At 41.9% G+C, this 16,642-nt stretch overlaps 1 protein-coding gene across 1 annotated transcript in view; it reads left to right on the top strand.

The window, feature by feature from the left end:
• Window positions 1-7,939: 7,939 nt before the first annotated feature.
• adamts16 (ADAM metallopeptidase with thrombospondin type 1 motif, 16) overlaps window positions 7,940-16,642 on the top strand; it is a 78,422-nt gene continuing 69,719 nt past the window's right edge. The window contains exon 1 of the mRNA XM_086155784.1: window positions 7,940-8,015. Coding sequence (XP_086011910.1) covers window positions 7,940-8,015 — 76 coding nt within the window. The remainder of the gene's footprint in view (window positions 8,016-16,642) is intronic.

Raw genomic sequence — 16,642 nt, forward strand, 5'->3', positions numbered from 1 at the left:
CCCGCTCGGATATTCTGTGTAATTGTGCCATCTCAACTAAGACAAGTGTGTGTGTGTGTGTGTGAGACAGGGAGAGCGAGGAGCAGGGGGTTGATGGGTCTTGGAGGGTCAGCACACCTGCTGCGGCTACAAGCACTCTGGGACAGCTAATGTTCTCGGAGCTGACAGGGATCTCCCCCACCGCTTGGACGCCCCGGCCCTCCTCCCGTCTCTCTCCCCTTTAGTTTGAGCTTAGATAGATTGCCCTTGTAACGGGGGCTAATAATGTGCCACAGAAGGCTTTTTAATGGGGAGGACTTTGATAGGTTTTCGAGGACACGGAAACAGTCGCATAAAGGGAAACGTATGCGGCGAGGTAAAAAAAAAAAAACACACACACACACACAAAAAAAAAAAACGGACACACATAGCAGTGCACACGTGCACGCCCGTGAAGCCGTAAACTCAAACAAACGACACGCACGCAAGCAAGCACACCCCCTCCACACACTCTACCTGTCGGCTTGTTTTACCACATTATTATGGCTGGCAGGGGGTCTCTGGCCCTCCGCTGTTCTCCAAAGGCAGCCTGTAATGTGTCAAGAGAGAAAATGAGGAAGGAGGGAACGGAGGGAGGGAAAGAAAGAGGAAACATAGGAGGAGGTAGACTGTCAGCTGACAATGAAATAAAGCCCATTAGAGAGAAATAGAATAACACAGAGAGGAAAGTGACAGTGGGACTGTTGCACACACATCTTTACTTTCTTTAACTGCTGTCAGCCCTGCTGGGTGACAGCAGCTGCCATCTTTCCCTCACACACACACACACACAGACACACATACACACACAGGCGTGCAAACACGCATAGGGAGGCAGGCGTCTGCACTGGCGCACACATGAATACGCAAAGAGGCCGCTGCACGCTCGCAAACGCTTGCGATCGCTTTTCTCACTTATAATTATGCACTTGCAGGCATGTGCAAATAAAGGGACGGATGCACACACACACACACACACACACACACACACACATGCATGCATGCACGCTCGCACACACACGTACACGCACGCAGAATCTGTAGATCAAAAGAGCTCTGACATGAAAATGGAAATTCATTGGATAATGAGAAAAAAAGGCTATTGTTGTGTTTGTTTGAATCTGAGTTTATTTGTTTAACTTTGTGTAGTTTGTGTGTAATAGATAAAATGAAATATTTTCATTCTAAAAGAAAATAACATGTTTATAAAAGATAAATAAGAAATATAATACGATGGATAATTAGGAAAATAAATAATAACCACGTTTTTTTTCATTACTAGTAGCCCTTAATCCTACTTGGAATTGAGTGACAATTATCATTATTATTATTATTACTATTATTATTATTAGTATTGTTATTTATTTATTTTTCTTATTATCATTATTATTTTTATTATAATAATAATAATTATTATTATTATTATTGCTATTATTGTTGCTGTTGTTGTATTATCATTGTTAGCATTATTATTATTAATAGTATTGTTAGTATTGTTAGCATTATTATTATTATTATCATCATCACTGTTAGCATTATTGTTGTTGTTGTTGTTGTTCTTGTTGTTGTTGTTGTTGTATTCAGTAAGAACTCAACAGCTTGGTGCTGATTTGATTCAATAAATGCTTGATTGAAATCTTTACCTGTTACCTAGTTGAAAAGCGCTTTTCTCTCACTCGTCTGTATTGATCAGCGTTAACCACCTCCTATGCTTTCAAGAAATATTGATTATTGGTTACGGGCTTTATTTATCATCCCCTCCTTCCCCAAAACGATTGTCTGGTGGCTAAAAGGAACGTATGATATCGGAGAATCGTGATTAGAGGTAAAATGAAGTTGATTAATACAAAAAAGATGTGCATCTGGATAAAAACATCATTGCTATAACGTCAGCCTGCATATGATTTATTTGATTTTCATTTTTTTCTTACAGAAATACATGATATATAGTCGTTAGTTCGTAGTTTTAGCAACCAGTGTGTCTGAGTTGCGTTCCTCACGTCCCGGCGGTCAGCGAAAACACGAGACTGGCCTGGAAATAAAGTGGATGTCATGTACAGCCGCATTTCACCAATGTTCTTGTCACAGTGATCATGCGAAAGAGTGTTTAAAAGTGACTTGACGCTGACGTGTCACGGAAAAAAAAAAAAAAAAAATTAAAAAAATGGACTTTTAAATTTTATGGAGAGAAGACTTGTAAAGCCAGGTCTCACTAATACTTTGAAATATTAATGCGCACCATCAACGTATGAGTGAGGGCTGTTCTAATAGGCACTCAATTATTCATACCCATAAATAAAATCTGCTTACCTAGATTAGGAATAAACCCCGACCCCCCACAATGACGAGGAGAAGACATAAATGTATGTATGCAAAGGTGTCTGGCGTCCGTACCTGCGTGCGTTAAGACAATCTGACAAGGACCGATCTCGCAACTCCAAAGTGTGGCCGTCACACACGCGCCCGTTTGATATTCGCAGGAGTCGACTTTCGCGACCTTTGCGCCGCCATTTTGCATCATCCCGGCCGCCGGGAAACACTTAACGCGGCGTGAATGTATGGCCTGTTTGTTGAACTGTCAAACCAATGCATGTCATCTGGGTTGAGGGGAAAGAAAAACACACGTGACTTCAGTTATACCGGCTTTCATGTTATTCAAATTCATGCAAAGCAGTTTTTTTTTTTTTTTTTTTTTTCCCCCGCATTTCAGAATCATCTCCGAAGTGCTACGCAGACGTTTCGGAGCGCAGGATGGCCGACGTTTTTTTTTTTTTTTTTTTTTTTTTTTTTTTGCATCACAACTTTTAGCGAGACGGCTCACGTTTGGACAAATAAATGGTATAAAAGCTTGTGGAAATAAAAAGAATTCATCGCAGAATTCACCCCGACTCCCTTCGATCAGAATATACTTATTCGACTTTTTTGATTTTTTTTTTTTTTCTCGGGAGTGACTTTGCTGCTGCTTAACTGTTTTTTAATTTAATTGAATAAACAAACAACTTAACCGAGGTGGGGGGGGGCGGGTGAGGAGGTGTTGCGATTATGGCTCGCAACTTTGCGCGCTTGAAAATTCCATCTTAAAAAATATGTAATTATACCGAGGCAAATGAGACACGTTATGACTAAGTTGTGTTTTCAATTGCAAATTCCCAGCATAACAAACCAACAATGTCCTCAACCCCGTGTTTGGCTGCGGGACGGATCGGTGTTTTTGTAAAATATTTGTCCGGATCCAGCGCCCAGCGGGAACACACCTATCGGAAAAAGAAAACCATTTAATAGCGCTTAATAAATCTCTCTCGGTGCAGCGGTTGATGTTGCGATGCATCACTTGACAGGTTTTAACCAGTCACCCGAGCGCTGATATATAGACGCGCTGATAAATCGAGTTATTCTGCGTTTAACCTTCCACCGACAGGATTCCTCCGGGAAAAACAGACATGGCGTAAATTAATCCTCGGCGCTGCGTCCCAAGCTAAACACCGGTTGGAATAAGTTTGTTCTGCTCCGACGCGAAGGCGGGGAAGGACTTTATGGACGGACAGCAAGTTTATGAGCAGAGATTTTAAGGATATTTTCCCTTTTATAAAGAAAAGGGAAACAATCCGAGGCCGTACAGGCGAGAAAATTGTCTTCAATGTTGCGATCAAAGTTGAGAACCGCTTCGGCCGAGTTTCACATACATGTTAGTTTGTTCCGTTGATACGATATCGACATCTGGGGAGATTAAACGTTTCGATCTGGTGCGATGGTGTTATAGCTCTCGGTGCTTCCTGAATGGCAACTTCAGGCGGCGCTCAATTAAAGTAAACGCGCTAATAATGAGTGATCAGTCGGAGAGAAAAGAGGAGGCCGTTATATTGAATAGATTTTGAGTGTTTAAAGACTTCAGAGGAGACAAGCCCAGTAAGCCTGTGGAGAATCTCAGAGGCAGGTTGCAGATAATGAAGTCTTCAGCCGCGGCGAGTAACACAATTCCGTGTGCGAATGTGTGTGTGTGTGTGTGTGTGTGCACGGTGCATCTGTGTGAATAATGATCCCAAATTGTGTAATTAATTATGAACACATCTGAATAGAGAAAAGATTTCAATAAAGGCTGGAGATAAATGTAGTGTGAGAGGGGGAGGAAGAGACGGAGGGAGATATGAATATCATTTCTTCGTCTGAGTCGCTTCCATCTTAATAAAGCAGCGGGTCGGGAGACGAGCCTGCTGTGCCCTCCTGTGGCCGCAACCGTGAAATATCGTCCTTCCCGCAGCTTTCTGGACCCTCGCTCGGAATTCTATTAACCCACTATGGAGGTGCAGCTCTTCAAAATGTTCATTTTATGTCTAGTTTTCATGATGCCCAAATCATGGAATGTATAGGATTGTAGGAATAAATGTTCAAAAAAAGTCAAATGTGTTGTTCGGTGCGGAATGATAGATATTTTTCCGTAATCCCAAAAAAAAAAAAAAAAAAAAAAAACAGGAAGAAAAAACAATTTTATAATTCCCGTGCAGTAAAAATTGGGGTTGTTAAATGGAACTGACATGATATTTGACGACATATTAAATTGGTCCTCGTAACTGTAATTACTGGAAAAAAAAAAAAAAAAAGATGGCAACCGCTGCAAAAAGAATCCATTTTAACCCAAAAGGAGGTGCAACTCTTCAAAATGTTCATTTTAAATTTAATATTCATGATGCCCAAATCATGGAATGTATAGGATTGTAGGAATAAATGTTAAAAAAAGTCAAATGTGTTGCTCGGTGCGGAATAATAGATATCTCCGTAATTCAAAAAAAAAAAAAAAAGAAGAAAAAACAATTTTATAATTCCCGTGCAGTAAAAATTGGGGTTGTTAAATGGAACTGACATGATATTTGACGACATATTAAATTGTTCCTCGTAAATGTAATTACTGGAGAAAAAAAAAAAAAAAAGATGGCAACCGCTGCAAAAAGAATCCATTTTAACCCAAAAGGTTTGTTTATTTTCCTGTGAAATATTAATTAAAATGTGTACATTTTACCCCATCCAAAAAATTCAACCACGTTCCCCTGAAACACAATTTCTCGGATATGTCATTATTGTGATTTTTTTTTTTTTTTAACGTTTCGTGACTGTAGCTCTTCCATGTACTCGCATCCTCCGGTTGAGAAACTATAATAATTTTAAATTCCGGCGAAGGTAACGAGCCAACCAGCGAGCTTCCAATTTTCTCAACGTCCATCGGTCTAATCAGACAGTTGGCCAACAAGCCGTGCGGACTCGTATCTTGGCAGCCGTGACGACAGTCACTCCATTACAAGTCAGACACTTCGCTAATCTTTCCGTCGGTCCGAGAGCGAGCCAACGCCGCCGCCGGACAACAAGCCAACCGGTTATTTCATTCGACTTGAAACGACCAGTCAGTCACTCAATCATCACCCCGACGACGAACCAGTTAACCTCCGCCATCGAGTCACCTCTGACGGTTGAGTGTGTGTGTGTGTGTGTGTGGAGTCACGTCGAATCGCACTCTTGGCCTTCTCCAACCGGAGACACCGGAACAAAACCGATGATAAATAAAAGACCCGTTTAAAAAAAAAAAGATGGCCTTCACCTATAACAATGCACACAACAAGATCCATTTACACACACACACACACACACACATAAAAAGTCGCTGACATGTGCCCATCTCATCTGTTCTGCCCTTGGAGAATCTAAATGCTAAATGTATGTGCATATTTTTTCATAGCAAGAGACATATTAGAATTTTTTTTTCCGGCAAATCCCCCCCTTTCCCCCGTTCCCATTTGCCGTCTCCCATACGGGGGGACATGAAAGTATCTGAGGCGCATAATGCCGGAGGAATTAAAGGATTCCTTTGTGGCCTTGAGTACCAGGGGCCATCGTAATGACGGGAAGGCTTAAGCGCTTTGTATCCTCCCTTTTTTTTTTTTTTACCTCGCTCCGTCTCGTCCGGCGGCTTTCACTTTTCATATCGCCGAAGGTGTGCGCGTCATTAAATATTCATCGACGGGTCAGGTAATGATTATCTGTTTTGTTATTGAAAGAAGCGCTTCTGTGTTAGAACGCGGGAGAATCTGATTTGTTTACCCAATATGCAGAGAGAAGAAGGGGGGGCTGCCGGTGCGGAAATGTGTGAATTTATTTCTTAAAAGCATAATTGAATGAAATCTTTCCCGTCTGAGAGTGTGGAGGATGAGCTCACTCGTCTGTGTCTCGTCTTTTTTTTTTTTCCGATGATGGATATCGATCCGGGTCAAACAGAGCAAAGGGAAATTGATTGAGAAACTCAAGCATGGTGGAAAAAAAGGGAAGGAATTCCCATTAGCTCGCTGGAGCGGGGTCGCACGCTCGGTGCGGACGCCGAACCTCAGCGAGGGCCGCGTACGATCACGCCGCCTTTGTCGGACAGCGTGGTGCGGCGAGACGGACGCCCTTTTTGACAGGAGCGATGTCATCATTTGGAACAGCGACCTTTTCGGGAGAGGCTTATCCACGATTATCAAAAAAAAAAAAACGGCGATATTATCTCACCCTCTATCCGAGATCTTTCACAGTCAGGAGTCGGGTGGCGAACGTCTGTCGGACGATCGGACTTGCCCAAAAGCCGTCATGTTGCTGAATGCAAGAGCATCAGCATGCACATGTTGTCACCTTAGCTTTTATCGTATTTATTTATCCCCAGCTTCGCAGCATTAACTTCTTCAGACTTTGCAAAATGCACTTTGTGTTCTATGGGGTTTGTAATGTTCTTGTCCAGTCATTGGTCACCTTCATGTTGGCACGAAGGTGCAGCAGTGAACAAACTTGGTCAAATGTATTCAAATCTATTATAATATGATAAGACCTTATATTACCGGCAGAGAGCTGCGTTCCTCCAAAACAAACCTACTAGCAGTAACTTTTGCTCGCTCTAAGCGATCTCAGGCAAAACTGTTCTCAGTTCTACTACCTCAGTGGTGGAACAAACTCCCAGAAGCAACAGGACTAGCATCATCTCTCTCAACCTTCAAGAAACAGGTAAAAACTGTTCTCTTTCAGGACTTTTTACTGCGCTGATGTCCCAGATCAGGTTAGGCAGCAAGTTAGGCTATGCAGTGTGTGTGTGTGTGCGTTTGTGTATGTCTTTGTCAAAAAAAACAAAACAAAAAAAACTCACTAACCCAAACTTACTGTTCTGTATATTTCCTGTGCATCGTGTATTTGCAAGTGTATTTGCAGTCCCTATGTCCTCTATTGTAAGTCGCTTTGGATAAAAGCGTCTGCCAAATGCAATGTAATGTAATGTAATGTAATATCATTGATATTTTAAATATTTACATGTGATGCCTATTCACATTTAACTTGGGAAAAAAAAAGCATCACATGGATAATTTGATCGGGTATTTTTGCAGGATGGATCAGGTCTTTGGGCCAAATGTCCACAGTGCTGTTGAAAAAATATCCACTAGAGGGAGGAAGTGGACTGATTATTAGAGTGAAAAAAGAAAGCAACCAAAACAAACAATCTTCCATCTTCCATCTTCAAGGGCTTTTAGACAGCAGATGTGGTGAATCATTCTCCTCTTGACCTGCACTGGAAGTAAAACAATCCATATTGGAGCGTCAAAAAGTGTAAAAAAAAAGTGTATCCTCACTCCCTCGGACACTCAGCCTCACTGATTCCAGCAACGAGGTTCAAGAGCGGTGCCGATGTTGAATATTGCAAATATATACGGCGTTAATATCAACCAGAACGGTTGATAATAATATTGAAATCCCTACATGTACTTTGATTGAGTGACAAGGAGGTTCACCGTGGCCGATGCACGTGGCTGCCGGGACATCCGGGCCGAGCAAAGGGCAAAGAGGCTGACATCGCTGTCACGCCTCAGAGAAAGTCTCACCTGCGTGAATGAGGAGAATTTTACATCAGGACGGCAGCATGGTGGCTCCAGGAGAGGTTAAAGAGGCAGCGTTGCGACACCCTTATGGTTTGAAACGGCGGCAGGACAGCAAAGGTAAGCGCAAGTTAGGCATACAAGTTTGGGGGCGTTGCTGGTTATAGTCGGTAAAAAGTGAGCCGGTGTCGATAAAGTAGAGCTCGGAAGGGATGGTTGACAAGCGACCAGGCTGAGGGTCAGCTTCTGCTACAGATGCCTGGAGAGCAGACCGGACAGTGGTAATGACACGGGACAGCTGAGTGGACCCGAGGCATTCGGAGCCATAATGAACCCCTGGCCCGTAACAAAGACAAAACTGTTTGACAGGGGACTTCCCCTAACACCGGACCGCTGGACCGTTTTTGTCCAAGCTGAGCCCAGAGGGAAGGCCCGGCCTGGAGGCAAAATGTTCTCATGCAGCTAAGTTCTACAGAAGGAACGTAGCACACTGCTGGCTAGCTGGGTCGAAGCTTCGCCTTATGAACGTCGTCCCAGAAAGAAACGCGGCGGGCGGTCGCTCATTCCGACCCGGACACTATTTCATTTTCCATGGCTTTGAGTTTGCGTGACACGAGGGCAAGAAAGGGTCCAAATTCTTCAAGAGGAAAAGGTTTCGGCCGCCGGACCCACAAGGACCCGTATTGATTTTGCCCACCCTGATGGGGGCGCTGCCACGGCGACCCAGAAGAATCGCTCTTTGTTGTGGGAAGATTCTGTCACAGCATTACTCTGGGAAAATGGACGGGTTCAAGGGGTCGGTTGGCAAAGCTCCACAAAAAGTCCGCTGGATTGGACTTTTGTATCGAGGACCTCAGTGGGAGGACCAGCGACAGCATGCAAAGCGGGAACGTGCAAATGCTGGGATATTTTATCACAGCTAAATAAATAACTTAATCCGCTAGATACTTAACACATGGAGCAGACAATGTCCAAAAGTGTAAGACCGCTGCCTCCGGGAGGAAAAAAACAAAATGCAACTCAAACAAGGACAAAACAAGAGAAATCGATAAACAGGATGAAGTTCATCAAGTTGAAGGTAAACTGTATGTTCGTGCTTTGTTGGGCCTCACAGGGTTTCTGTCAAATTATAAATTGGAAAAAGGAAAAATATAAAGAAATGGCAGGATTATTTCTAGTTTTTTAGAGTTGTTGTGTGGCTCAAGCGGCGTTAAACGGTCCACCGTCACAGCATCACCTCCATCTCAGCCTTTTTCTTTTATCCTCAGATTGTAAAATGATTGAAGGATCAATAAAAAATTGTGCTAACAAGCAGAAATTGAGAACGGAAACAAAATGTCTCACCGCCTTTGGAGGCGAGTCCTTCACACGCGAGCGTATCGGTGGTTTCGGTCGGGTTTCCGTGTTCCGGCGATCAATCTGTGACCAATTGTTGCATTTCAGATTTGTCTTGATCAAAGACTGCAAAGTCCTTATTTTGCCATTTCTTAGCACACCCACACACAAGGAATACAAACAAAAAAAAAAAAAAAGCGCTCACATCTGTATACAAAAACACACTTTGGAGTCAACGGACATGCAGAGACGCATAGAAGAATTATATCATAATTTTCAATTAATTATTATTATTGGTATTAGAGGTAAGTTTATTATTAAAAAAAAATGAAAAGTTGCATCACAATGCAAGGAAGTGTTCATATGCACAAACACTCATGCTGTTACTACAGACCACACATGTCTGGAAATGCTTACACACACCGACACACACACACACACACACACATGCACACATGCATTCATGGATTTAATAGAGGAATACCTTTAAGCATGAAAAAGATGGAAGCCTCTCAGCCTGCTGTTAATCCCCTTTGTTGTTATCGTTGTTAATTGAAAGAATGAGCTCTATAATACGCTTCCCCGCTGAGTGATTACTTAGCCGGAGCGCAGCCTTGTTTGATTCATAAACACTTCCTGGAAAAATACATCGCAGCCTTTCTCTGAACTATCACTTTTAATAAAAAGGTGGCAAACCCCCTTTTTTTTCCTCTCGGACGGCGCTATTTATTTGGAGACAGCGACCGGCGCAGCTGCAGAGGTTTTGTCATCCGAGGATTGTAGCGTTGGAGTGACGGGGAAAGAGGTGAAAAGAAACCGAGAAACTCACCTTTTTTTTTTTTTTTTTTTTTTGTCTTTGCAAACCCATAGACTCATTTTCTGTCGGGTCACGCAGAGTTTAGTGACAGTTAACGCTCATTGTCAGGTGACCCTTGAAGTCATCCGAGGTCTCGGTGTCATTTTTGTAGTTCTTACCCCCTCCCAGGTCCTGTGGGAAGCAGGCTTCGAAATCCGCAAGCCAACATAAACACCATCATATCTTAAACTCCCCGGGCAGCTTTTTCAAGTCGGACAGATTTCATTTTATCCTTCCCTCTTGGAGCGGTAATTATACAAGTAAATGCAGAATGATTAATTTTAGGTTTAATGGTGAGACTGTTTTTGATTGCATGTACACAGGTGGCTTTATGGAAATCAATAGCTGATTGACTTTGGACCTTTTCTTGGGGGAAATAAAAAGGCCTTCTTTTTACGGTCTCCTAACATCAAGTTATATATCGTCACCTTCTTAAAATAACTGCCTTTTTTTTCATCTCTACACGTTTTCTGAACAACTTTGTTTTTTTAAGGTGGTGATATTAATTTGGATTTTTTTTTTTTTTTTTCCTTATCTGGTCGATTTAGCGTCTGCGTTCTGTTTCGGTCTCGTTGTCGTCGAGGGAAACCCGACGTTATTTGCGAATTTTGCCTCTGAGTAAACGAATGGTGCAAAACCCGTCCAAGAACGTGGACATCTCTCGTCCGATGGCGTCCGGGTTTAAACCGCACATATCGTGAACGAATGAAAGATTTCATTTGGTATTTGGTTTGGAAAGCCTGGCAATACAGGATCCCATTTCAGGCATCGTTGGACATCATTTTGAGAAAGCCTGTATTCAAATGACATCCAAATGTTATTGCGCATTTGTTCCCAAAGACCTCCGCTCGCTGTCGTCTCATGGATAAATTGTTGACAACTGGATGCCGAGCCCGCTTGTCGCTCAGCTGTGAAACAAACCGGCACGGATGTGAAAATTAAACATAACAAGAAACAGGATACCGCTATATTCCTTTTTTGTCTTTTGTCACCTGTAAACAAAAAACAGAAACGGCGTTCGGGATCGTTTACGTTTTCAGCAACGCAGGTCTTTTGCGCAATCCGTCGTCGGCAATCTTACGCAACCTTGGCCGAGGTAAACGTCGCTTTTTTATGGAATAACGAGCTCGAATCCACGGACCAATCGGACAATGACGGATGCGTCGGGTCGAGCCGAACTGGCGGTAACACCCCGTCATAATTCAACACGGATTAAGCGTAACAGAACTTTTGTACAACATTCATTTTCACTTAGGGTTTTATTTTAGTCAAAGAAAAATAATAAAATCTACTTCATGATTCCAGTGTTGTTACGGCACGAACCTTCAACTCTCGGGAACAAATTGCTGCTGGATTCTAAACCCCGGTGTTGTGTAGAAATCGGCATGTTTTGCTTTTTTTTCTGGTTCACTGTAACACAAAGTTATAATTACAAACAGCGCTGAACGCAACAAGCTCCGTTGGCGTTGTTTGTGGTGAAATGAAGCCAAGTACGACTTCTTTTAAAACTAACAATAAACCATTTTTGGACACGGTATCACATTTCAGACTGCGATTCATTTGGTAAAATTTTAATGATCGCGCATTTAAATCTGTTATGTTCAATTTATGACTGCGTAATTAAGCGAAGCATTTTTTCCCCCCTCCACGTGTAATGACTGCTGTAAAAAGATAGCAAGTGCAAATGTCTACACATTTTAGAATTTATTGACATGGGAAAGATCACACCGATATCCGTTATTTGGTTTGTATTTCTGTGGGCACGGCTTTATATGCATCCAGGGGGAGCCATATTTGGCTCCTGGGGGCTCCCAGTGTAGGAACAGCTGTTCACAGGATCGGCTGCAGAAGTGGAAGGCATCTCGCTCTGCAATTTTCACCTCAAGGGCCGAACGCTTTCCACACACAGGAGAGAAGATCATGGAATTCCCCCCGCGGTGCTCAAATTGTTTTCCGAATTTCTCCTGTTACCAACACTTAATCCTTCCCTAATCCCTGCATGTAATCACCGAAGATAGTTTTTCCTGCTACGTGGTACGTGGGAGTTTACTGAAGCAAACTCATAAAGTGACAAAGTACGCTGATTTTCCTCTTCATGTTTATGTATGTGACGCCTGTCTCCAAATAGCACCTGATACAACAGGTAAAATCCACTCGGAAAAAAATAAATAAACAAAGAAAACAGCAGTTAACACCCTCTAGTGGTCAAAAAGCTGTATATTGTGGAAAAGAGGTGAAGAGACGGGTTCAAGCAGGTTGGAATGGGTGGAGAAAAGTGTCAGGGGTACCAAGAGATAGAAGACTTTCAGCCAGAATAAAAGGAAAGGTGTACAAGACAGTGGTGAGACCAGCGATGATGTTTGGACTAGAAACTGTTCCAATGACCAAAAGACAGCAGGCGGAACTAGAGGTTACAGAGATGAAGATGCTGAGGTTCTCTTTGGGAGTGACCAGGATGGAGAGGATCAGGAATGAGTCTATCAGAGGAACAGCACACGTTAGATGTTTTGGAGAGAAGGTCAGAGAAGCCAGACCGAGATGGTTGGGTCATGGACAGAGAAGAGATAGTGAATATATTGGTAGACGGATGCTGGAATTGGAGCTGCCAGGCAGGAGGTCCGGAGGAAGACCAAAGAGAAGATTTATGGACGTCGTGAGAGAAGATATGAAGGTAGTTGGTGTGAGAGAGGAGGATCCAGAGAATAGGGTTAGATGGAGAAAGTTGACTCGCTGTGGCGACACCTGAAGGGAAAAGCCGAAAGAAGAAGAAGAAGTGGTCAAAAAGCTGTACTGCTGGCAGGCGTGGCCTCTAATATTCGCTCCAGCGATGTGATTGACGTATTGACTTGATTTAAATGCCAAAGTGTAAAGTTTTTATCGTTCGATCGAGAATATAAATCAATCACCGTCGGGAATCTCAAGAACTGGGCCTGTGAATCAAAATGTACATGCATATCGCTGGCATTTCATCCTCTCACCATTTTTTGAATTGCAATTTATGACACTCACGCCAAAAACAAAGACCCTCCTCCAAGTGTCACCCTATTTTTCACCAATTTGAAGAGTAAAACCTTGGTCTGATTGTGCGTGCGGGCCGGCCTCGATGCATTGGAGCACAATCACTCATTTATTTTACCCTGCTTTTCACGTCAGGAATAAACCAAGCAAGTGAAAATTGACAGCGAGGCTGTCAGTCCAACTCTTCACTATCACCATTTTAATTAGGCCGCTCAAAATGTTTGGATAGGCTCGGAAATGTCTTCCGCTCAGTCGAGCCGTGTTTGCCGCAGATTGCAATGTGTTTATCGTCCTGATATATGTGCAAACAAACCGAAGTTGAAGAAAGTGGAATTCTCCTTCCTGCTTTCAAACTTCCCTTGCGCTTTCATCCGTTTTTACATGGTTGAACTTGGAAAATCACGATATTTATGTAAATATGTTTTTTGAAAATGCAAGCGGCATAATATCAGAAGTAACAATTCTACAAAGATGCAAATATCAAATAAAAACAAAATCAAATAAATAATAATAAAATTATACAAATAAAAATGTATGTAAATATGTTTTCTGAAAATGCAAGCGGCGTGATATCAGTAAAATCAGTAAAATAAATAATAATCAAATTATACAAATAAGAAAAAAATATTAAAAAATATTTTTACATATACACATATAAGATATATATATATATATGCATATATGACATTAAAATATCAATTTATCCTTACGTTGCAGGCAGATCACAACGTTCGCTAGCTGGATTGTGACTCGAGCAAAATATTTCCAGAAAGTAATCCATTCATGTAATCCAATGTAGCTTTATCTTCCTGATAGCAGACAGTTTTTGCTATTAGGGCCTCTTGTTGTGAGAGGCGAGAGACAAAAAATGCTACCACAAATCAAAATGGATCGGCAGATAACGGGCAGCAAAAGTACGGGCATGCTTTGCTGTACCGTATGTTTCGTTATTTGAAATTTCAAATGGGATTTGTGACAAAAACGTCCTTCGTTTACATCATCGCATCATTTGAATGCGTATGTTTGCGCAGTCGCTAGTTTCTTTGTTGTGGTGTTGTTGTTTTTTTTTTATAAGAGATTCTGAGATTCTCTGCAGATGTGAGGAAATACTGGCATTAAACATTTACACATTTGTGTTTGAATGACTAACGCCTCGGGGCGGTTCGCCTTTCGTCCATTAAAAAAAGCAAATAAATAAGACCTAGTCGTACGTCTGTGTCGTCGCGATTTAGCTCATTTCTTTTGCTTTCCTGTTTGTACACTCATTGACAGCGTCAGGAGGATTGAAATGGAAAAAAGAAGCAGTCACATTTCGCCGATTACATTATATCGATAGCAACGGGAAGAAACCGACGCCTCAGATCCACTCTTGACTTCAAATCTGGTTCTGACGGTTTTCCCCGCCGTGCGGTTCATCGACGCAGGTGTGAAACCAGCAGGTTGACGCATTTTGGTTTTCCTTGGATTTTTGTTGCGAATCAAAGGGAAACGCGCCGCAGTTAAACACATCAACTGAATGGGACCAGGGAGGTGGATTTAAAAAAGCAGAATCACCCGAAGCGAGTCGGATTGTTGCGATCTAGTCGACAAGTAACAGGGGGGAGAAAATAATGCATAAATTTTATCATTATAAAAATCATTTGACTCTGATGACGAGCTGAGAAACAATGAAAATTAACAGATTAAAATACACGAACAGCAAATCTTCTATATTTGTTGGTCTTCGGTTTGGTTTCATGTTTCCACATTTGATATAAACTTATCGCATCACTTATCATTGGTAGATGGCGCAGCTTTCAATGGCTGATCTGTTCACGTCGGCCTGATCCATTTTGAGATTTGCATTTGTTAAAACTATAATGAGATGGAAAGACAGAGCTGGGGAATATTTACAGGACTGTCTCAGAAAATTAGAATATTGTGATAAAGTTCTTTATCTTCAGTAATGCAATTAAAAAAACAAAAAAAAAAAGTCATACATTTTGGATTCATCACAAATCAACTGAACTATTGCAAGCCTTTTATTATTTGAATATTGCTGATTTTGGCTTACATCTTAAGACAACTCAGAAACCCTATCTCAAAATATTAGAATATCATGAAAAAGTATTTTTTTTTTTTTTTTTATTGCATAACGGAAGATAAAGAACTTTATCACAATATTCAAATTTTCTGAGACAGTCCTGTAAATTAACCAAAGTACAGACGCTGTTTCCTGATCTGTGATCGGTTCAGTCTCATGATGTTTCCCTCAAAGTGGGCGGCTTTTTATAGCGAGGAATGAAGGTCGGGCGCCGAGCGATCGAAGGGTGATTGACGAGATGGTTGGGATACCGTCGGGGTCTCGATGGGTGTCCGAGCTTCTCTTCTGTCACTTAGGAAGCAACACGGATTCATTTTGACTTGTTTTAAGAACATTAAACCAACGTTGGATCAGCAAATTGTATGTTTTTCCGCTTTTCTTTCCGTTTTCTCCGCTTTCTAACCCTGACTCCAAATCCAGACCTCCATATATTTGATTTTCATTGATCCTTTTTTGTGTGATTTTGTTGTCAGCGCATTCAACTATGTAAAGAACAAAGTATTTCATAAGAATATTTCATTCATTCTGATCTAGGATGCGTTATTTTAGTGTTCCCTTTATTTTTTGGAGCATTGTAGATGTACAGTATAACTACATACATTAATAAAGGCTTAGACACAGTCCGATAGCAAGCTTTTAGGAATTATCGCCAGCATGATAAGGACCAAATAAAAACATTCAACTTTGGATGGCAGCTTTGGTGACAAATCATCTTGTATCGTATGCGAGAGAAACAAAATGAATGCATTTCACGGGTCCAAACGCAGCCGTCCGGAAGAGCAAAATAAAAGAGCATTGACGCAGCTCGGGTTCAAAAACGCGTACGAACGCCACATGTGGTCCTGCTGTAAGTCTATCCGACGGCCGCACTAAGAATAGCTCGCGGTGGAAAGTTAATCTGCGGCTGACCGCATGAAGTGAATCGTCAAACATGTTCGAACCTGCATTGTTAAACCTGGAGGAATCTGAGTCGGGCTGGTTTTCTCCCTTGAGACAATTCATTTGTGCCGAAGAGCACTTGACAACCGGCGCGGACTCGACCGACGCTTCGGCTAAACGTCTCAGTTCAGACTCAGACGGATTTTGAAGCTAATGATTTTCTGCGCGGACACGATCTGACTTGTCGTCAAAAAAGGAAAACAATTTCTAGCTTATTTCGGGACGATGCAAGATCCGAGAAAACGCAATAAACAACGCAATAAATAATGGCTTATGGTTTCATTTGGTGGTGTTTTGATGAAATGGGTTTTGGTTAAAGCCCTATAACACTCCACGACAGCATTTCTGAGGTGACGAACATTTCAAACGGAGTAGCTTAGCATTGTTCAGGTGGCATTTCATCTGAACTGTCTCTCTTTCCCTGTGAGCATTATTAACATACAGGGCTGAGGATATTGTGATAAAGTTCTTTATCTTCTGTAATGCAATGAAAAAAGCAAAAATTTCATGCATTCT

This window comes from Fistularia commersonii, chromosome 11 (genome assembly GCF_037954325.1).
Source record: "Fistularia commersonii isolate RoL2024-O1a breed Wild chromosome 11, RoL_Fcom_v1.0, whole genome shotgun sequence".
Taxonomy (NCBI): domain Eukaryota; kingdom Metazoa; phylum Chordata; class Actinopteri; order Syngnathiformes; family Fistulariidae; genus Fistularia; species Fistularia commersonii.